The sequence below is a fragment of the Chiloscyllium plagiosum genome, chromosome 2 (genome assembly GCF_004010195.1).
Source record: "Chiloscyllium plagiosum isolate BGI_BamShark_2017 chromosome 2, ASM401019v2, whole genome shotgun sequence".
NCBI lineage: Eukaryota > Metazoa > Chordata > Chondrichthyes > Orectolobiformes > Hemiscylliidae > Chiloscyllium > Chiloscyllium plagiosum.
In genome coordinates this window covers 17,543,130-17,567,105 of record NC_057711.1, presented here as the reverse complement: position 1 = coordinate 17,567,105, position 23,976 = coordinate 17,543,130, and the positions used below count along the sequence as shown (strand labels likewise).

At 41.8% G+C, this 23,976-nt stretch overlaps 1 protein-coding gene across 8 annotated transcripts in view; it reads right to left on the bottom strand.

Annotated features, from left to right (window-relative positions):
- Positions 1 to 23,976, bottom strand: part of wdr17 (WD repeat domain 17) — a 159,162-nt gene that overhangs the window by 17,302 nt on the left and 117,884 nt on the right. For 7 of the 8 annotated variants that reach the window (XR_006313775.1, XM_043704725.1, XM_043704714.1 and 4 more), the window contains 7 exons: positions 21,818 to 21,917; positions 19,443 to 19,582; positions 16,612 to 16,632; positions 12,090 to 12,201; positions 8,264 to 8,405; positions 5,413 to 5,515; positions 2,525 to 2,626 (listed from right to left, as the gene is read on the bottom strand). Coding sequence is in view for 7 of the 8 variants with exons in the window: in XM_043704725.1 (XP_043560660.1) it covers positions 2,525 to 2,626; positions 5,413 to 5,515; positions 8,264 to 8,405; positions 12,090 to 12,201; positions 16,612 to 16,632; positions 19,443 to 19,582; positions 21,818 to 21,917 (720 nt within the window). In the remaining variant the exon portion in view is untranslated. The remainder of the gene's footprint in view (positions 1 to 2,524; positions 2,627 to 5,412; positions 5,516 to 8,263; positions 8,406 to 12,089; positions 12,202 to 16,611; positions 16,633 to 19,442; positions 19,583 to 21,817; positions 21,918 to 23,976) is intronic. The other variant, XM_043704704.1, reaches the window with a different exon arrangement.

Below are 23,976 nucleotides of genomic sequence, written 5' to 3'. Positions count from 1 at the left end.
AAACGGTATACTTATTGCTGAGGGGAATGTCCACAGGGGATCTCTGCACTGTCTGTCTGTCACCTTTCCTCCCCCTAACTGTAACGCATCTATCCTTGTCCTGAGCCTGAGGAGTGACCAACTCCCGGTAACTCCTCTCAATTACCTCCTCAGCCTCCCGAATGATCTGTAGTTCATCCAGCTCCAGCTCCAATTCCCTAACACGGTTTTCAAGGAGCTGGAGTTGGGTGCACTTCCCGCAGATGTAGCCAGCGGAGATGTGTGCCATGTCTCCCACCTGCCACATTCTGCAGGAGGAGCAAGCAACTGCCCTAGCATCCATACCCCACTTATCTGAACATAATATAATTTAAATTCATATAATTTAAATTTCCACTGTTAATTCTTGCAGCTTCTTTCCTAATAGCTTTTTTTTTACTTCTCCCTGTGATCTACTTAAAGAGTTATCTTCAATGCAAAATGCTACTTTAAGAAATACTGGCTACAACCTTTCTCCACCATGATCCCCAAATTTGAGCCATAATTTCCTCTCCTGGAAAGGCAGTCCCTCCTACTCAGGGACACTGAGCCACAGATATCCTCAACCAGGAAGTTGATCCGTGCCCATTGGAGATATTGGAGATGAGGAGATCACAACACTGGCCCACTCCAGTTGGCAGGGGTGGGGAAAACGGCCCCTTTCTTGGCAGGGACTCCCACATAGGAATTTTAATGGGAGGTACACAATAAGTGCAGTCACATTAATTAAAAGGCTCAACAGTCTTTACTTAAATGAGTTCTTAGGGGGCGTGAGGGGTTAAGATCTGTGAAAGGTTGTTCCAGTCCTTAATTTGTTTTGGGAAAGAGGAGATAGAAGACGGAGCTTGTTGGGGTGTGGACAGTTGTTGTTAGTCATGAACTCTTTGAGCTTGCTCTCCTTTGGCCTTCCTGTTGAGCTTAGAAAGATTCAATAGTTTCTTTAGGGAAGCTCAAAAACCTGTGCGTCTTTCTTTGGTTCTGGTAACTGTGCCAGGTCGAGCGATATAACCAACTAAGAGACCAGCTGTTCTCTCATGAGTAACTGAAATAAAACCAGCTGCCTGATGACTCCTCCAATATTGTCTGGGTTGGTTTTGTAAGTTGAAGTCTCCTTAGCTGTCTTGGCAGCTGCCCGATGATTCTGTGTAACCTGGGTGAATGGACACCCCCAACCCCAATGACAGTAGAGTGTGTGGTGCTGGACCCATGTCTCTCAGGCCTCTATGTTGCTTTCCCTCCCCACCATTCAACCCTGGTTGCCGGGCTGCGATTGGACCAGTGCTCCTTGGGTCATGAGTGCTCCTGGTTCATGAGCAATTGAGGTGACCCTGGACTGGAGGAGGCTCTCAGTCAGTCCAAAGGTGTCTTGAAAACTCTGTCATTTTCAATTAGCATGAAAACGAGAGCAGTAAGATGAATGATCTTTGAACAGAACTTCTGCTTTTTTCTTTGCTTCCCATGATGATGCTGAGCCTTTCCTACATTTCTCGTCTTCATTTCACAAGGTGGTCATTAGGAATAGAAATTTTGGACACTAACATCCCTAGAAATAAGCACCCCAAACAAGACCGAAGCAGATCAGGCCGCTATGTACCACTGCTGACTAGCTCGAACACAGTGCCTACTGTTACAGTATCAGCACAAGATGGGGGTCACTTGGATCAACCTTTCTACGCTGGCTCTTTAGAAGAGTTTTCTGATTAGTGCTTCTTGGGGAGGCAATGGCCTAGTGGTATTATTGCTGGATTGTTAATGCAGAGATCCACGTAATGCTCTGGGGACCTGAGTTCAAATCCTGCCATGGCAGATGGTGGAATTTGCGAATTCAATAAATATTGGGAATTAAGAGTCTAATGATGACCATGAATTTGATAGTGAGGAAAAACTCATTGAGTTCATTAATGTCCTTTAGGGAAGGAAACTACCATCCTTACTTGGTCGGGCCTACACGTGACTCCAGATTGCAGCAATGTGGTTGACTCTTAAACTGTCTTCTGGGTAATTAGGAATGGGCAATAACGCTGGCCTAGCCAGTGATGCCCTCATTCCATGAATGAATAAAAATAATTTCCACTGTCCTGTCTCTTCTCCCACAAGGCTGAAAGCTATTCCTTTTCCATTGTTTCTCAAACTCCCCTGTATTTGCCTCCATTGGCCTTTCAGACATAAGAATACTGGGCCACTTCATTGCAGTCACACTAAGTAAGCCGATAGTAGGAGCTCACCTTGAACTTAGTTGTTTTGTGTGGATCAGACCATTAACTCTCCTGTTCTGAGAACCTTATCTTTAACTTTGGAACACATTTTGACTTTCAAAGCATTTCGAGCAAGTGAGTTAGTTCATTGACATTTCAATGATCTAATTCTTTCACCTCACAGGATCTGCTCCAACTGATACAAAATCGAATTTTGTTAATGCACTCCACGAAAATCTGTTTGTATTGAAATATTTACAAAACTGTCCTAATTTTTGAGCAAAAGATGTGTCAGTAGATACTGCCCTCACCTGGTGTATTCATAAAGTGCAGGCACAATGCTGTTGTAATGTCTTCTCATGGCCAGTAAGGTAGCAATGTAACCACAGAATATAAGTAGTTCATTCCGAAATCTGAAAGACAAGAGTTCCCAATTGTGTCACAGGCCAATTTTACGTTAGGGAAAATTAGAAACATGGAAAATTTACAGGTCATTTATGTTTTGGTTTTGATGACCTTCATTGGACAACTCTTGAATCTGTTACCACCGTCCTTTGTACATGAAAGTCAATGTGAAATGGGACTCAGGAGGAAAGACCCCATTCTAGAGAGAAGATACAGATTGAAAAGGCAATGAGGCAGTCCAATTCCATACACTGTAAACTTCATAATGAATATACAGATGATTGAGAATTTAATAACCATGGCCTGATATGATCCATGGGTTTTACTGCAAAATACAGAGTGCATTGGACTTTTTATTCTTACTGAGTGAATTAAGGAGACCAGCCTTTTGAAATGTTTTATAATTAATAATAAACTGAAATGTTCATATTTGTGCAATCCTTTCATTATGCTATACTGTATTTCCATCGTAATGTTTGCCAGTAATTACTTGATTTGTTTGTATCATCATATAATCCAGCAACCATGATGATTGTTCAATAAACTATCTATCTATCTATCTATCTATCTATCTATCTATCTATCTATCTATCTATCTATCCTATCTATCTATCTATCTATCTATCTATCTATCTATCTATCTATCTGTATCTGATGGAGACAGGTCACAGCTGTTGGTCTGCATTCTGATCAGATACAAATATTTTTAAATTGTTCCAAATGCATATTCAAACACTTTCTTTTGAAATTTTCTGTTTTTCTCAATCTGTCAGGCACCGAGTCTCAACACTTCAGCACCACCTGCATAAAATAAAACTTCTTTTTCAAAATCACTCACCAAATACAATGATGTTGCCAGGGTTGGAGGGTTTGAGCTATAACGAGAGACTGAATATGCTGGGGCTGCTTTCCCTGGAGCATTGGAGGCTGAGGGGTGACCTTATAAAAGTTTATAAAATCATGATAGGCATGGATAGGGCAAACAGTCAAGGTCCAAAACTAGAGGGCATAGGTACAAGGTGGGGGGAGGGTAGATTAAACAGGACCTAAGGAGCAGAGGGTATGGAATGAGCTGTCAGAGGAAGTGATGGAGGCTGGTACAATTACAACATTTAAAAGGTATCTGGATGGGTAAATGAATAGGAAGGATTCAGTTAAGCATATGGGCCAAATGCTGGTCGATGAGACTAGATTAATTTAGGATATCTGATCGGCATGGACGAGTTGATCCATGCTGTACATCTCTATGACTCTAAGTATGTATCAAATGACTGGGTGAAGCTAGTTTACAGTTATTGAAGAGCAGAAAGCGGATTTCTGATCTCGTCCACACATAATTTTTCTTGTCAGAGACATTAGCACACATCTAACCCTCTGTGAACTTGGTCGTGTGTATGTGTGAGTAGAGGTGAGTCCCCAATAAGTATCCACCACCTAACTGTAATAACAGATCCAATTAATGTCCCAGAGCTATCTGAGATAACCATACCTCTCTACCTTTGCCATTTTTGAATATGTCTAATTTTAATCAATACACCATGGGTGACTGCCCCTTTAGCTGACCAGGCCTTAAGCTATTGGAAAATCTTTCTTCCTTTAATGCTGTCCTTAAAATCCATCTCTTTAAATAAGCTTTTGGTTGTCTCCTCTGATGCCTCTTTATGTGGCTTGGTGTGTCAAATGACATTTGATAATGCACCCATGAGGCACTTTGGAATGTTTAATTATACAACTTCTTAAAGAGAGGTTGTCATGGCAAGGGTGCCGAGCTGTCTAGAATGAGCCTAGTTTAACAATGGCAGGGGAGTGGTCAGATCTCCCAGTTCAGGTTGTCTCTAGTTTGGTTTAGCTGTGGCAGTCACAAGATGCTAGAGTCCAGGAAAGGTTGCAAGCTTCAGTAATGATTCCTGACTGTCTTTCTCTCTGAAATCTCTTTGGATGTTGTTCCTTACTGCCTGTAAGAATCTGGGTTTCAATTACCTTTTTGCCAAGAGGTGTGTTTATGGGATGTTACTGGATTGGAACAGTTCCTGAGATAACTTGCCGTACCGGATTGCTTAAATTTTCTGATAGTTAAGTTATTCTAAATTCCGTTTTCTTCTGTTTGTGATTCAACTGTAGTGTTTAAATAAATTGTTTTGCTTAAAGCTGAGTGCTTTGACCAGCTGCATCACGCCTGGAATATCCACTTCACATCTGCCTTTGAAAGAAGACATGTTAGGGTCTAAGCTACTTTCTTCACATACTTTGAGGGGGTCTGGCCAAATCCATAACAATTATGTTGAAGGTGCTATAAAAATGAAAGCTGTCAACACGTCAGTCTTGATCGTGTGGCCAATTCCTGGCTTGGTGTTGAACCCGTAACCTTCGGTCTTGGGTATAACAGAGCTGCTAACTGTGAGGTAATGGTTACATGGAATAGCGCCATAAGATGGCTTGCTCTGATACAGCTGTGACTGTCCAGTTTGGTAGGGCCTAAATGAACATGGTGATAAATAAGGTCGGTGCATAAGAATTGTGTCCCCACCGTCCCTATCCCATCCTACCTGCAGCTATGTATGGTAGCATTGTAGGACAGCACATCAATGCATATGTAAGCACAAATGGAGCATTGCTCTTGTGTAGGTAAAATTATAAGCACAAAAGGTATGATGCAGCATGTTAGTTTATATCCATTACAAGTAAGTGCGAAGGACCAACAAGTACCATTTAACACAGTACATTCAATCCAATAACCTCAAGCCAAGACTTTTTAAAAACATTAAATAAGTGCAGTATTTGTGATCTAACTTACTCGCTACACTTGTGTTGCATCAGCCGGTCAGTGCGGATGTAGCTGAGCAGGTCCAGGATCTCATGGATGGAGTCCAAAGTCCAATCAGAGCTACTCAGCTGCTCTGTTGGGTTAGAAGAAGCGAATAGTTAGTGAGTTGCCGGATTTTGGACCATTTTTCCAAACAGCAGACAAGATATTGATATGAATTTCAAACATTTATTACAATGTCGACTTTAAGTGCAGTAACTTTAAGTGAAACATGGTTTCTCATAGGAATGAATGTTAATGCCAGAGTTAGGCTCCCTAGGACAATTTTGCCCAGAACAACCAACATATTTGGAAATATTAAATATTAGTCCAACCATTAAGCATTCCTTTCTAGAGTTTAGCGTGGTAACAACAGATTTATAAACAGGCGCATTGCATTATTTAAACTAATGACAGGAGTGAAATGAAATAAAAACAGAAATAAAGCAGAAAATGCTGGAGAAACTCAACTGATCTGAAGAAGTAAGTTCTGAAGAAGATTCATTCTGGAACTGAAACCTTAATTCTGTCCCTCTCTGCACAGATCCAGCCATTTCTGCTGAGTTTTTCCAGCATTTTCTGTTTTAACTTCTGATCTCTAGCATCTGCAGTAGTTTATTTTCATAGAAGGAAAGCTGGAAAGGCTCCTGACTATAGTTGAGACTACATTATATGGAAGATAAATGCCTTTACGAAGATTAATTGGTGCAAGTTATCTCAAAGATTGGGTTTGATTGCCTTGGGTTTTAGAGAGGAACTTTACGAAATTTTGTTTTTCCCTTGTTAGCATCGGATTACTTTGATCACATTGCTGTCAGGGTAAGTTCAGGTTGAGCAAAGCACATTTTAGCTATGATGGTCAGGCCAAATTGTGCAGCAGCCTGACTTACTGGGCCAGTTGGACTTTAGCCATCCTCAGTTATGTCTGAAACTGAAAATAAGTGAATGAATTATTGGATTCAGGAGGATTTACCTTTTGCAACAGTATGCACCTCATAGAGTCATAGAGATGTGCAGCATGGAAACAGACCCTTCGATCCAACCCGTCCATGCCGACCAGATATCCCAACCCAATCTAGACCTACCTGCCAGCACCCAGCCCATATCCCTCCAAACCCTTCCTATTCATATACCCATCCAAATGCCTCTTAAATGTTGCATTGTACTACCCTCTATCACTTCCTCTGGCAGCTCATTTCATACACGTACCACCCTCTGTGTGAAAAGGTTGCCCCTTAGGTCTCTTTTATATCTTTCCCCTCTCACCCGAAACCTATGCTGCTCCTGCTTAACATTTGTGCACATTTTTTATTTCCAATGGCTTTCTGGAAAGTTCTGAATTCTGAACTAAGCTCACCATGAAAGATGAGGGTGAGTGAAAACCATTGACTTGTTTCTAGATCTTGTGCTCCCAACCCTGCCGTGTCCCCTCCTCACCCCCAACCTCAGGTTGGTTTTCCCAGTGTCCTTAAAAAAAGGGATTATTGCACAGTTGTTACAGTGCTGAAGGAGGCCATTCAACCCATCAAGTCTGTATCGGTTCTGTTACCTAATGCCATTCTCCTGCCTTTACTTCAAGGTCCTACAGGTCATTTCTATCCAAATAATCATCCAATGCCTTCCCTCTATGGCATGCACCTACATGTGACTATGTGTGGTTGACGTTGACTGGTCCAGTGTTCTTTGAACAAGGAAACGTCCTCCTCACTTTATCAATATATCTACAATGGCCAATCAGCATGGGTGCTGACCATGTTACATCTTCAATTTCAAACAAATGAAGGGGCAACATTTCTTTCTGTGTGTGTAACAGTTTTTATTGACAGTGCTTTAAAATGGATGTAGGTTTGCTCGCTGAGCTGGAAGGTTCATTTTCAGACATTTCTTCACCATACTAGGTAACATCTTCAGTGAGCCTCCGGATGAAGCACTGGTGGTGTAGCCCGCTTTCTATTTATGTGTTTGGGTTTCCTTGGGTTGGTGATGTCATTTCCTGTTCTTTTTCTCAGGGGGTGGTAAATGGGATCCAAATCAATGTGTTTGTTGATAGAGTTCCGGTTGGAAGGCCATGCTTCTAGGAATTCTCGTGAACATGTACATGAACATCAAATGGCCACAAAAAGACATGAGCCACTCTCACAAGTATCCTTACATACAGATGAGGAAGGACACTACTTCGACTGGGACGACTCGTCCATCCTAGGACAAGCCAAACAGCGACATGCACAAGAATTCCGAGAAATATGGTATTCCAACCGGAACTCTATTCACAAACACATTGACTTGGATTCCATTTACCACCCCCTGAGAAAAAGAACAGGAAATGACATCACCCATAGGAGATTACGTCACCACAGTAAATGACATCACCAACCAAAGGAAACCCAAACACATAAATAGAAAGTGGGCTACACCACCAGTGCTTCATCCAGAGTCTCACTGAAGATGTTATCTAGTATGGTGATGAAATGTCTGAAAATAAACCTTTCAGCTCAGAACCTCAACCTGAGCTACAAATCTTTTGAAAACTCGCTGGTGCTTTAAAATGTCTACTCTACATTTCAGCTCTGGCTTAAAGCTCTACGATAACTTTGTTTACTTTGCTCTCAGTCTATGCCCAGAGTTAACCAATCAGACATTGACAGTAAACAGACTCACACAATCAAACATACAATGTTTGAACATGACTGCGGGCTTGTCAACATGAGCCGTGCTCATGAATGAAATAAATGAATGAACAAATTACTTAGGAGGAATCAGGAAAATGCTGTATCTCCATACATTTTATTATACAAGTTAATTAAAGAACAATCAATCAGATAACTGAAAGCAGGAAGATTACCTTTAACATAAAGAAGGCCAATTGGAAGTGCTTTTTCTGGGACCGAACTCAATAAATAATATTTTACTGCTTGGAACGTTTCCCCTTCACTTTGAAATGTTGCCGCGATTTGCAAACATTCTTCACAGGTTGGTAAATGACACTGTGAAGAGATTTATTTTATAACATATCAATCAAACCACTAGTATAATAGAAAGATGCATTGCAAAGAATATAAGAAATGGGATTTGGAGTGAACTATACAGCACCTTAATTCTGCTCTAATGATCAATAAGAATATCACTTGGCCTCTACTCTTAGGCTTTCCAATATCTTATGAGTTACTTAGGACCCAAAAATTAATGATTTCAGTTTTGAATACAATTAGCACCTGAGTATCCAAATTCCAAAATTTCCTGAAGCGAAGAATCCCCTCATCACGATCCTAAATGTCTGATCCCTTATCACAAATTATGACTTTTAGTTCCAGACACCCCAGCCAAAAGAATTAAATTACCTCTCACTCTAAACCCCAGAGAGTAGACATCACTCCTATTCTATCTCTCCTTCCAGAACAGCTCTCTCCTCCCAGGCTTCAAGCTAGTGAAGATTTTGTTACACCTCCTCCTTTATTATCAAAGGTGGATAAAACCATTTAACATTAATCTGAGCTTTTGATTTCACCAAAGTCTATTGAATTGCAGGAAGTGTATCCTGACAGGATCCAGTCACCCTTTATTTACACGTGCATGGTACTTGACACTGATCCAGCTTCTTCAGAGCCAGCTCAGAGTGAGCAGAACCTCTGACACTCCTGTTTGTATCTGTCAGCCAGGGCTCCCTGACTGGACCAGATTAACAATCAGGGAACTCATATTCTATGTGGTCCATCTGGCTGGCCTCATCACAATCACTACATTTCTCTCTAACAATCAAAGCTGAAATACAATTTGCCATCCAATTGTTTGCTATATCTGCACGTTAATGTTTTGCAACTCTTACGTATAAGCACACCCAAATCTCTCTGAAAACTAATAATGACTAGATTCTTATCTTCAATACTTCCTGCGTTTCTATTTCTCAGGAGTTTTCCCCCTCCTAAGCCCACACAGGTAAACTGCCTGTATCCCTTGGCAGACATTAAACACCGTCCTCACAGTTTACTTTCCTACCCTAGTTCTATATTCTCAGCAAACATGGCCACACTATAGTCAGTGTCTTCATCCTTTGCTTGTTGCTTTGCCTTTCTTACCTGGCTCCTGGAATAAAATAAGATACTCTCTGATTTTAGACACTGATCAATTAACTTTAACATCTTTACTCTCCCCCATCATTTTAAAAAGTTCAAGGTTATTCAGCAGCCTACACTGCCACCTTGCTACCCCTACCTTGCCCACCTCCACCCCAATACCCTCAGGGTGCTGCAGATAATAGGCTGTTAATCCTTGTTTGTAGATCAAGGTGGAGCAAAAGTGCTTCATTGAATCGGACCCGTGACCCCATGCCACCCTCACCCAGAACCTGTCCGACAGTGGAGGATGAGATCACGGCCTGAAGTGAATATTGTGAGATGATTGATCATTGAATCATAGATTCCCTATAATGTGGGAGCAGGCCATTCAGCCCATTCAGTACACACTGATCCTCCGAAGAGCATCTCACCAAGACCCACCATCTTACCCTATTCCTGTACCCCTGAATTTCCCATGGCTAGTCCACATAACCTGCCCATCCATGGACACTATTGGCAATTTAGCATGACCAATCCACTTAACCTGCACATCCTTGGACTGCGGGAGGAAACTGGAGCACTTTGACGAAATCCACATAGACATGGGGAGAATGTGCAAACTCCAGACAGACAGTCACCCGAGGCTGGAATCGAACCCGAGTCCCTGGCACCATGAGGTAGCTGTGCTAACCACTGTCACTAATCGCTATGTTACTGAATGGGGAAATCCCATCCCTTTTCAATCGTGTCTTCCCTTGGGTTCCCTTGTTTCACACAACCAGTGGATTATTGAGGGAGCACACAGCTCCCCCTTATACCCATCCAGAAGCTGGTTGCCATGGTGACTATGCCTCTTTCTGCTTTGCCCCTTCATGGGTGACCTCATGAAGCTCCCTCCTACTGAGGTTAACAGCCCAGAGTGTGGAGAATAGTGTGTGCAATATCTGACATTTCCACACTCCCAAAGACACAGGATGGTGTGATTTCAGAGCTGTTTATCTGATTCTGCCTGGAAAATAATTTAAAAATCAAAGAAATTAAATTCTCCTGAAGCCAGAGGGCAGCAATTTGCCACACCTTCATCATCCCATTTTACAGCCACAGCAATGCCCTACATTAGAACCGTGGCTGTTCAAAACTGCCATTTATTTATGTGCTGGAAAACTGCTGAAAAGAGTCAGTAAGGAACAGAATGGAAGCTTCTCCATTTAAGGCCTTCGGGACACTTTAGCATGTTCTGCAAAGGAATGGGTGATTGCATTCCTTGTGTGTGTTTCTGCCACATTACTGTGAACCACACTATTGGTGTCACCAATGGGTCCTAGAGTTCTTAAAACACAAAACAAGGCCTTTCAGCCCATCATGTCTGCATCAGTCATCAGCCATCTATCTATTGTAATCCCCGTTTCATTTTTAAATATTTTTTAATGTTGAGAAGGTTCATGTCTCTACCACCTCTTCTATGCAGCAAGTTCCAGATACCCACAAACCTCTGAATGAAAATGTTTTTTTCCTCAGATTGCCTCTAAACACCCTGTTCTTTATCTTAAAACTGTGTCCCCCTTGGTACTGACCTTTCCACTGGGGAAAGAGTTTTTCTCTATGCCTCTCAAAACAAGGTGCACCTCAATCAGATGCCCTCCAGCTTTCTCTGCTCTGAAGAAAACACTCCTAGCCTATTGCGTCTCCCTTTAGAGCTGAACTGCTCCATCTGAGCATCATCCTGGTGAATCTCCTCTGCACTCTCTCTTGTCCAATCACAACCTCCTGTCGTGTGGCAACTACAAACGTACAGTACTCCAGCTGTGGTCCAGCTAACATTATATAGAGCTCCATGAAAACTTCTTGCTCTTGTATTCAATGCCTTGAGTAAGAAAAGAAAGTATCCCATTTGCCTTCTTTCTACCTTTCCTGCTGACTTCAAGGATCTATGGATAGTTCTCCCATCACCTTATCCTTTTCAGGATGAAATTCAATTTGCCACTGTTCAGCCCATTTGACCAGCCCATTTATATCATCCTGTACACTAAGGCTTTCCTATTTGCTATTGACCACACCACCAGTTTTTGTTAATCTGTGAACTTACTCACCAGACCTCCAATATTGCTGCCTAGATTAGATTAGATTCCCTACAGTATGGAAACAGGCCCTTTGGCCCAACAAGTCCACACCGAGCCTCTGAAGAGGAACCCAGACAGACCCAGTCCCCCTCCCCATATTTACCCCTGACTAATGCACCTATGGGAAATTTAGCATGGCCAATTCACCTAACCTGCATATCTTTGGATTTTGGGAGGAAACTGGAGGAAACCCATGCAGACACGGGGAGAATGTGCAAACTCCACACAGAGAGGCAGGAATCAAACTCAGCAATGTGAGGCAGCAGTGCTAACCACTGAGCCACCATGCAGATCATTAACATACACAGCAAAACAGCAAAGGACCCAGCACCAAACCCTGTGTTACACTATTGGACACAGGCATCCAGTCACAAAAATGCTTTTCAAAGAGTTTTGGGGTGGCAACAGCAACAAAACCAATGCTTTTCCCTGTGCACCTTTTGTACAAACCCTTCTGGAAAATTGTAAGATGGTCTCTGCAGCTCCCAAACTTTACCTTCTCATGAAGATCATCAACCTCTGCAGTGCTTCCTGGGTAGAAGGCACACAGTTTGACCAACAACAGCTCACTGTCAGGTATCATGGTCAACAAGTCAGCCGCTAGATCCCTGTCGAAAAAAAATCACAATAAATAAACACAGCTTAATCCGAGAATAAGAAAGAAATAAGCAAGAAGATTAGTGAGCCAGTTGGGTTTCTATGATTGCTGATGGTCACCATTATTTTGACTAACTTTCAATTCAAAAATTTGGTGGGATTTGAACCAGTGTGGAGTTATGCGAGACTTGACATGTCAACTCTGTTTCTTGTGCCTCCACAGATGATCTGATTTGATTCTTATTGTCACATATACCTAGGTACAGTGAAAAGTGTAGATCATGCCATACAAAGATCACAGGGCAAACGAGGAATACAAAGTTACAGCTGCAGAAAAAATGCACAAAAAGCAATATCAACATTAGATTCAAAATTTAAGAGGTCTATTCAGAAGTCTGATAACAGCAGGGAAGAAGCTGCGCTTGAATCTGGTGGTACGTGGGTTTAAGCTTTTGTATCTTCTGCCCAACAGAAGCGGTTGGAAGAGAGTGTAACTGGGAAAGGAGGGCTGGGATGATGCTGCCAGTGAGTTTCTCCAGCATTCTCCATGTTTATTTCCCCAGAATGTTTCTGTTTTTAATCATCCATGGGTCATTTATTGCTCATCCCTAATTGCCCTGGGAGGCAGTTCAATGTCAACCATGTTGCTGATGATCTGGAGTCACGTGTATGCCAGACAAGATAAGGATGGCAATTTCCTTCCCTGAAGCACATTAGTGAATCAGATGGGTTTTCCAACACTTGATAATGGTCACCACTAGATTCTCAGTTCCAGATTTTCTGAGTTCAAATTCAGCCACCTGCCACGGTGGGATTCAAACCCCAGGTCTTCAGAACCTTACCTTAATAGTTTTGCAATAATACCATCACCTTCCCAGAAGTCATTAGCTCAGTGTAACCAGAGAGTAAAGGCAAAGTCACCATAGGTCATCATTAGAGAGACAACTGGTGGTGGCTTAACCCGAGGGTCACCACACCTCAGGCTCGGAGAGAGGGTGCGAAGGAGACTCCTTCATAGTCAGCTCAGCCAGTGCATGCCGCGTTGTGGAACAGGCATCCAGCCAACTGAGCTAACCGGTCCCCTCTCCTATTAGCACATCAGGATCAAAGCAAGAATAAAGTACGGTACATGCTGACAATCTGAAATTTATTTTTTTAAAAATGCATGAAAGCTGGAAATGATCAGATGGTCAGGCAATATCTGTGGAGAGAGAATTTTGGACAGATGTTTTGGACAAGTCTTGGGCTAGTGAATTGGGCATCAAATAGGGGGCCCCAGCCTGCACTAGCTAGGGTCTGGGCCAGGGAAGCTACTTCACTCAGGGCTCCAGTTAGCCATATATTAATTGAAGGGAAGTATAGCTGCAGGCCAAAAATGAAAAGTGGCTCAGATTTTCACCTCACCATTGGAACAGATTTGACTGACAGGTAATCCTTGTTAAAGACTACCCCCTTAACTGCTGGTAATTTCTTTGGCTAGATTTAGGGTGGCACGGTGGCACTGCTGCCTCACAGCATCAAGGGTTTGGGTACGATTCCACCCTCAAGTGACTATCTGTGTGAATTTTACACATTCTCTATGTGACTGTGTGGGCTTATTGCAGGTGCTCTGAATTCCTTCCACAAGCCAAAGATGTGCAGGCTAAGATGCACTGACCATGCTACATTGCCGTAGTGTCCAGGGATGTGCATGCTGGGTGGATCAGCCGTGGGAATTGCGGGGGGAGCGGTTACAGGGCTTGAGTAAGGGTTGGGTCTGGGCGGGCTGCTCTTCAGAGGGTTAGTGTTGACTAGATGTGCCGAATGCCCTGCTTTCAAAACTGCCAGGATTCTATGATGATTCTATTTCCAAGTCTGGTCTGCTTCAAATATGTCGAACAGAGAAAACTAAGAGTAATCCACTTTGAACAAGAGTGGTACAACAGACCAAGACGTAAAGCCTTTCAACAGTGTTGTGCCATAATTCAGGAGCTAAATTGTTTAAAGGTCTACTTTGAAGACACTTTAACACTACTGAGGAAAGTTAAGTGGTAAGGTATGCAAGAGGTTCATATTCGGTGCTGAATTCAATGGGTTGCGTTTGAGGATGGGGCCTTTGGGTTCAGAAACCCTGCGTTCTGAAGAAAGGTCAGACTGGACTCAAAACATTATCTCTGTTTCTCTCCCCACAGATAGTGCCAGACCTGCTGAGTTTCTCCAGCATTCCCTGGGGTTGTTTTACCAAAGAACAATGACCCTTCACATGGTCTAGAGCAAAGCATGGCTTGGGGAAACCACATGAAGTCAGACCATAAGCCACTGGCTCTGTGATAGGCTTCACTGTTCCCATTTAAGATACTGAAGTAAAATTCTATCTGACTACCCAAGGGCAAGCAAGTAAACCTCAGGGATATTCATCAATCCTCACATCTTTGTCAATGTCTACTGACTCCAGTCACAATATCACTCCTATCCAGTAGAGTATCATACAACAGATTTATGAGAAAAATTGTAGCCCATGGAAGGAAGAGGACTAATAAGAACCAAAGAGCTATTGTCAATGGATATTTTTCATGTGAAAGGAAGGTTTGCAGAGGAGTTCCTCAAGGGTCAGGATTGAAACTCTTGCTTTTCCTGAGTACATTAATAAACTAGATCATGGTGTGCAGGGGACCATTTCAAAATTTGCCATGATATAAAACGTGTAAACTGTGAAGAGGACAGTGTAGACCACCAAAAGGTCATTGATAAGTTGGTCGAGTGGACAGATGGTGGATAAATGAGATGCTACATTTGATAGGAAGAACATGGACAGACATTACAAAATAAGGGTATACAGTACTTAAGAGATGTAGGAACAGGGCAACCTTAGTGTATATTAGCATAGGTTACTGATGGTGGCAGAACAGAGGGACAGAGTAACTCCTAAAGCTTACTGTATCCTGGGCTTTATAAATAGAAGCATTGAGTACAAAAGCTAGGAGGTGATCCCAACCATATACAAGACATTTAGACCCAAGCTGGCATACTGTGTACAGTTCTAGATGCCACACTGGAGGAAGGATGTGAATACATTAGAGAAACTACAGAACAAGAATGGTTACAGGAATAAGAAGCTTCAGTTATGAGGATTGATTGGAGAGGTTGGAACTCAACCATAATTCGCCAGTCCCGAGGCACCTCCCCTGAGGCGAGGGAAGACTTAAGGATTATTGCCAGTGTCCTTGCAATTTCCAGTTTCACTTTCTTCGATATCTTTGAATGTATCTGATTGGATCCAGATCCTTTGTCAACTTTAAGTATCGATAGACAAAATCATGATTTAGCAATTGAGCCCATCACTAGGAAAGATTGTCACAATTGGTCTAATTCCGTATCTTGAGGAATTACTGTATTTCTGAAATATTTGGGGAAATTGAAATGCATTTTTTGAATATAGTTGGTGATTACTTTGGAATTTGGATCATGTTAATGGTTATTCCTAATCGATACAGGAACAGGCAAGCATTATGCTTCATTGACTGAGTAAAAAATGATGAGAGCAGCTTGAAAAATAAATTGAAGTTTGAACCAGTTCAATTTTCACACAGATACTCTCATTCTTAATGTGGATGAAAATTGTGAAGATTAAAAAAAACACAAAATAATCATTTAATTGTGTTCATGCTGCCAATTTATTTTCAATGCTGTCAAGCAATGTGGATAAATGATTTTGCATTTAAGATATAAACCAAGCTGTTTTGCAGAAATGCAAATCAAAGTCACATGATATATTCTTGGCCTAGGTGCACCAACCCTATCCTGATTACAAATACTATCAACACAGCCATTTCTTCACTGCCTTCTGTCACATTCCAAAACCAATTCCACGGTATCAATGCAAATGCTATTAGGTTCAATGCTACTTGCAACAAATGTGCTTTTTTATTCATTTAAAATTCTTCTACTGTTTTTTAACAAGTGCAACAAATGTGTTAAAAGTTCTGCACCAAGGAATTCTGTACAGTTGCAGCAATGTACATGAACATCACTGGCATTTGCTTCATTCCACTAATAAGGATCCAATCCTTTCAATGATTTATATCAGCATTAGTTAACAGCACATTTAGATGTACGATCATGCACGGTTACTATATGGGGAAGACTCGACAAATTAGCAAGTGCACTCCATTACTTCACCGACTCTAGATGATTAAGGGTCAACGAATAGAAAATCAGCCAGCGGCTATTGCTTAATGTAGTTCCCAATATTCCTTCTAATCATGTGGAACTTTGCATTGGAGCAGAAATTTGTACGACATGTGAAACATATAAAATCACTGCAAACCCAAAATAGCACCAAACAAAAGCAGCAATCTTTATAGGAACAGGAGAACCAGGAGTCCACATGCAGATCTAAGCACAGCAGTCAATATTTATGCTTTTGCCAACACTGGGAATACCTGTATCCAGTACACGGAAAGCTAAAAGCAGAAGGTTAAAAACAAAAAGAAATAAAAATAGTCACTCTTTCCAAAATGTCCACAAATGAAGCCTAGAAGAGAAAAACAAATTATACTTAAGCATGCACAAAGAATTGAATAATCTTTGGCCTAATGATGGTGAAAGCATTGATGCAGGATGAAAGCATGTGGCGACAATTCCTCCTATGTTTTGCTCTACATAACAACAGAAACCATATTTCAATAGGTAATACATAATGTGTAGTTCCTTCGGACAGCACCTTCAGGGATAATCTAACACATGATCTGGTTGTTTTTTTCCTTGTTGTTGATGTACACTGGGACTTTGCTGTTCATATGTTGGTTACTCAGTCCTGCCATGTCAACAGAGTGACTCTATTTCAAAAAAAATCTTGCACTGGCTTTGAACAGTTGACATTAAATGAAAAGCACTACACTAACATTGAGTTCTTGGTTGTATTTGAGCTCCTGGCCTTGGCTGTGCAGTTGGGATGACACCACTGGGGCAGGGAAGATGGCGCCATCAGGGGAGAAGTCACTCCCTCATCAAAAGAAATAATTTATATTTTGCTTCTCACATCCCCTGAATCTTCCAGAACACTTTACCCACCATGAAATCTTTTTGAAACGCAGTCAGTGTTGTATTGTAAGCAAACATAACAGCCAGTTTGTGTACAGTAAAATCCCCAGAACAACAGTAGGATGAAAATCTCAGCTTTTTAACAGATGTAGGGAGGTGATGGCCTTGTAGTAATTGTCAGTCGACTATTATTCTAGAAATCCAGGTAATATTCTGGAGACTTGGGCTCAAATGGCAAATGGTGAAATTTGAGTTCAATAATAATCTGGAATTAAAAGGTTTAATGATGACCATTGTCGTAAAATCCATCTGCTTTACAAACGTCCTTTAGGGAGGGAAACTTCTGTCCCTTACCTGGTTTGTTCAGCCTCGCGGCAGTATGGTTAACTTCGAACTGAGTTTTGAAATGGACAATAAATGCTATCCCAGCTGACAAGACCCACATACCATGAGTGATTGAATAAAGAGAAGAATGAGTTATGAGAGCATAGCAGTAAGATGCCCCTGCTCTCGAAATTATACCATGATAATCCTCCTGTAGGAGAACTCAGGTTTCAACATCCCATCCGAAGAACAGTACCTCTGACAATACAGCACTTCCTCAAGGATGCACTGAAGTGTCAGCACGTATACAAATATCTACAGTAGGACTTGAATCTACAACCTTCCAGCTTGGAACTAAGGCAGTGCCTGCTGAGCTGGGCCATCATGTGGCATGTCATCTATAATTCCTACTCCTGTTACCTGTAGCTGGAAGAGCAACTACATGAATATGATAGAAAATCGCTAAAGTTTTCTCTGGAATCTTTGAGAATTCTGAACAAAAACCTCATAGATGTGGGTGTCGCTGGCTAAGGCATCACTTATTGCCCATCCCAGAAGGCAGTGAAAAATCATTGTGATTCTGAAGGATGATAAGATGCCGACAGTGATTACAGAAGGATGATCCAGCCAAACAGTTCAGATGAACTTATAGCTTGGGGATATAGCAAAGGCTGGACAGTTAATGACAGGGATCAAAATTTCGGCTGCGCATAGTGGGGGGTATTTGTGCATCCTGAGACTCAAGACTCAGTGTTTAACAGAAGAACTAGGAGCAAGAGGAGGCCATCTGGCCCCTCAAGCCTGCTCTGCCATTGAATAAAATCATGGTTGACCTTTTCATGCCCTTAGCTCCACCTACCCGTCCGCTCACCATAACCCTTTACTGTTCAAAAATTTATCTATCTTCACCTTAAAAACATTCAATGAGGTAGCCTCAACTGCTTCACAGGGCAGGGAATTCCACAGCTTCACAACAAGGTGAATAAGTTCCTCCTAAACTCAATCCTAAATCTGCTCCCCCTTCTTTGAGGATATGCTCCTGAGTTTTAATTTCACCCACCAGTGGAAACAATCTCCCTGATTCTATCTTATCTATTCCCTTCATAATTAGATATGTTTCTATAAGATCCCTCCTCACTCTTCTACATTTCAATGAGTATAGACCCAGTCAACTCAATGTCTCCTTATAAGCCAACCCTCTTAATTCCAGAATCAATTTTAAACAGTTTAATTTTAGTTTCACACCAGGCTTGTTACAGAGATTGACACTCCATTACAGAGAGGCTGCGCACTGTTAGAACTGCTGACCATTTTTTGATGGAGGGGGAGAAAATGGACTTACAAAGAAACATGCTTCACTTTGCTCAATTTCCCATTGAGGTCAAACTATTATAGACCTGCCTCATGCCTCAGAAGTTAAATCAAATATGAGTTGGTCCAAAGGAAGTCCATGAAATGATAATGGAGGGAATAAGCAGACAGCAATGCTGTCGCTAATTAAATGCAAATACTTCATTTAGAACACTGTCAGTGTTCCTGCAGATGTATTCAGACATTCTGGGCATCTCGATAACCAGTGAATTCTATGGCCACTGAATGTACCTTGACCAAACTAAACGGGGAGATAAGGAGCATTTATTACACAGTGACTAATTACAACTTGGAATGCTCTCCCCGAAACACAGAAGCAGCCTCGTTCCTAACTTTCAGAAAGACATTTGATATAAACTTGAATTGAAGACATTTACAGGACAATCTGGAGAGGGATCTAATTGAATTAGGAAGATAAGTTAAATGATCTTGCGCAACGCAATAATAGGCAATGAATTAATGTCACTGGGATTCATTGATCCTTGGGATACAATTTTACCCGAGTCATCATTTTAAAGCATCTCTCTGCACTCACCAAGTTGTTGTTGACATGCACCTCCGGGCCAATAATTCCAGGACATAGTTTGTCACAGGCATGGCACTATCCCCCAGCACTGTTCCCACGCAAACTGCCAGCTCCAACTCATTGCCACGGACCAAGTTCGACATTGCAAGCTGCGTTCAAATTGAAAGCCACCAATGTTATCAATACGTCCTCGGTCCTTCATATTACCTTCAGGTCAAGGGTCAGACCACTTGAAATTCACAAAGGGAAAAGAACTATGAAAAAAATTGACTAGCTTGTAGTTGCAGGGAGAAATCTCCAGTGAAGTGCAGCAAGCCTTGTGGTCAAACCCAGTCAGTTTGAATCATTGACTTCAAAAAAACGTCTGAAGGAGCAGACGGGGAAGGAGACCATTGAAGGAAACAGTGGAAACTTCACAGAGGTAAATAGTCTAACTGCCAGACTGGGAACCTGAAGAGAAATCAAAGTGAACTCTGCAGGACTTTGGCAGACCTTTGGATTGGTCACCGAAAAAGTAGAGGAATCTTCAATGTTTCAAAAGATAAATGAGTTATATTGCGTTATAAGCTATAGTGTTGTTGGTAATATTTACTTTGTTTAACCGTTTATATAAGATGAAACATCTTTGATTCAAACACATGAAACATTGTGCAGTAGTAATTTATGTTACTAGCTGGATGTTCAGGTTTCTCCTTAAGTAATAACAGTGGCTCATACTGGCTTCATAAAAAAACTCTCTGCAACATGTCCTCGTCCCTAAACCATTCTATGATTTAAACCTTTATTCCACATTCTATGTGGAGATAAATGTCCTCGCTTTAATCCCACAGTTATACTTTATTGGTTTGAATCTGTGCTTCCTCACAAATCAATTTATTTCTGAATTGATCTTCCACATGTTCCTATGACTACCTTTTTATCTTCATAAAATAAATGGCGCATAGCCCTTATTCAGGATGAAAAGCTCATTCTCCTCCAGTCTTTCTTCATTATCTTTGAAAACTAAGCTCTTCCTGCACTTGAATGTCCCCTGACCATTAGTGTTCAATATTACATTCAAGTATGGCATTGCGCAGCTTAGACATGATCCTGTTTGACTTGTACTGTTTTCATTAGTACACAATATAACTTAATGCAAGCATGTTAAACAGTGTTAAAAAGTAAACTAACTAAAAAGTAAACTTTGTCGACTAACATAAAACATTTCATTCATTTCATTTTAAAATCTTCACCTTTTTTCAGCTAAACTAATACTGCATTCACAACAAAGGCATGTATGAAATTATCTGGACCTATTTTTGAAAATAAATTCAGAGTTGTTTTGTTGTGTTAGCTATCAAACAAATGCATTAACAGCATTGAATACAAAGTAAATGAGAACAATATATCGCTAAATAATTAAAAATATTATCCTCTAGAGGCATAACCAATTGAAACTAATAATTTTTAAAATGGTCAGGAACTGATTGCCTTACATTTATTTAAATTTGTCGGGAACGGATCAAATGCTTTTGCTGCAGAATGTCAATCAGCCTCAAATACATCACTGTGGTTTTCACAGTAACATCATTGATGTCTCCTTGTATTTTTTGAGGTTGTTTAGATTTTAGTGAAGCACTCCAAATCAGGAGAGGTCGAGACACAGTAGACAGCGTGAAACTGTACATATTGCCTGAAGGATAAAGAATGAACAGCCATCAACTTAAGGTGACTGGTAAAAGAATCAGAAGGAAGTTGAGGAATTACATTTTTTTTAAGCAGAGAGTGGGTAAGATTTGGAATACAGAGCCTGAGGACGTGGTGATGGCAGGTTCAATAATGGCTTTTCAATTGGGAATTGGGTGCAGATCTGAAGATTAATCTAAAATTCCAGGGCAATGGAGAAACAACAAGGGAATGAGAGCAGATTACTTCTGCAGTTATCTGGCAGGGACATGATGTGCCAATGAGCCCCCATTGGCACTGTATTCTATTCTGCTCCATTTGTATACAGCAACCTACCTGCTTGTGATGGATGAGTTAACCCTGCCAGCCTTTTGCTTGTAAAACCATTGAATTGTGCACTCTCGGTTCCTCAACATTCATTCACACACTAAAACAAAAGCTGATGCATCAAGCCTCACTAAAGTGTCTGGAGGACTTAGCAACTGCTTGATCAGTGAGTAGGGAAGAGAATTGAATGAGTGGTCATTTGGCTACACACCCAAAAGGACACTGCCAATTAACTCAGATGCTGAGATGCAGCGTACTTTTCTATTCAATCTCTTTGAATACAATTTTAGCCGGAAATGTTTTTCAGCCTAAAGGCTAAGGAAGTAACAAGCACAGGGCTGGATCAATTTGGGGTGTGGGGACTAGTCAGTGATTAAACAGAGATGTAGTACCTCAATGTCATTCACCGCAAGGTGGCAACACGCAGCCAACACTGCTCGTCCATCTTGGAAGTACCATTCTGCCAGCTCCTTACTCACCCTGTGCAACAAACTGCAGACAAGACACAGATCTTAGTATCTTTTTATTGAGTCCCGCACAACACGCCATCAGTAATTCAGAGTGAACTGCTCGACAGTAAAGAATTAAACAGTAAGGGAGGTGATGTGATTTAACATACCACATTCCACTGGCATCAGTATGCACCATCGACAAGATGCACCAAGGCTCCTTACTCAGCACCTTCCAAATCCCCAACCTCTATGCTTTGGAAGGACAAGGGTAGCAGATGTCTGGGAGCACTACCACTGCACGCTCCCATCTAACCCACCCACCACTAGAAATCCAGCTCTGGGTCAAAGTCTTGGAACTCCCCTTCAACAAAACAGTGGAGGTACCTACAACACATTGACAGCAGCTGTTCAAGGAGGTGGCTCACTCCCATCTGCTCAAAGGCAATCAGAGATGCTGATCTCGACAGCAATGCCCACAATCCATGAATGAATGAAACAAACAATAAATTTTGAGTCACGTGAATTCCAGGAAATGGGAATCATTTTCATTGACATGACGTTTAATTGCAGTCATTTGACCGAGAGATAGGTTGCAGGACAATAACTAACTGAGTTTGGTTTTATGTCTTCCCTGATGTTGGTGACATTGGCCTTTGGTTGTGGAGAAGGCCCTGGGATCAACCACACAAGGTAGGAGACGGTTCAAGAGCAGACCAGGCTGGTCGGGGTTAGAAAGTCCCTCCCAGAAGGCCCAGTCAGTAAGGTCAATCTTTTGATCCTTTCATTTCCTATTTCCAAACAAGTTCTAATCTTGTGCTCACGTTAGGTCTCAGCAATCAGAAGATGTTGGGTCTTCAGAATAGAGCTGTTCTCCGATTAGAGCGCGTTAAGTTAGACAGGGTTTGAACAAGGTTTTTAAAATGGTGAATGGTTTGGATGGTAGAAATAAGGAGAAATGTCTTATCAATAGCAGAAGGGTCAGTATTTGGAGGACACAAAGTCAACTCAGTAATCAGAGGAGACAGCATCAAAAACCAGGGTCAGTAACCGTGGATAGTGTCAAAACCCAGGGTCAGTAACCGTAGAGACAGCATCAAAAACCAGGGTCAGTAACAGAGGGGACAGCATCGAAAACCAGGGTCATTAATAGAGGACATAACAAGCATCATGGTGGCTCAGTGGTTAGCACTGCTGCCTCACAGCACCCAAGACAGGAATCAAACCTAGGGCTCTAGTGCTGTGAGGCAGCAGTGCTAACCACTGAGCCACCATGATGCCTGTTATGTCCTCTATTAATGACCCTGGTTTTTGACATGTCTGTGTGGAGTTTGCACATTCTCTCCATGGGTTTCTTCCGGGAGCTCCGGTTTCCTTCCACAATCCAAAGATGTGCAGGTCAGGTGAATTGGCCATGCAAAAAATTGCCCACAGTGTTACTTGCATTAGTCAGGGGTAAATATAGGATAGGGGAATGGGTTTCGACGGGTTACTCTTTGGAGGATTGGTGTGGAATTGTTGGGCCGAAGGACCCATTTCCATACTGTAGGGAATCTAATCCAATCTAAAAAAGACATTAAATACCAGGGTCAGTAACAGAGGGTACAGAATCAAAACCAGGGTCAGTAACAAAGGGCACAGCAACAAATACCAGGGTCATTAACAGAGGATACTGTCAAAGACCAGGGTCAGTAACAGAGCACACCGTGCCAAAAATCAGGGTCAGTAACAGAGGATACAGTGTCAAAAAACAGGGTCAGTAACAGAGCACACTGTGCCAAAAACCAGGGTCAGTAACAGAGGATACAATGTCAAAAACCAGGGTCAGTAACAGAGGAGAAAGTGAGGACTGCAGACGCTGGAGACCAGAGTTGAAACGTGTGGTGCTGGAAAAGCGCAGCAGGCCAGGCAGCATCCGAACAGCAGGAGAATCCTATCTGGCCTGCTGCGCTTTTCCAGCACCACACTTTTCAACTCAGTAACAGAGGATACAGTGTCAAAAACCAGGGTCAGTAACATAGGATAGTGTCAAAAACCAGGGTCAGTAACAGAGCACACCGTGCCAAAAGCCAGGGTCAGTAACAGAGGATACAGTGTCAAAA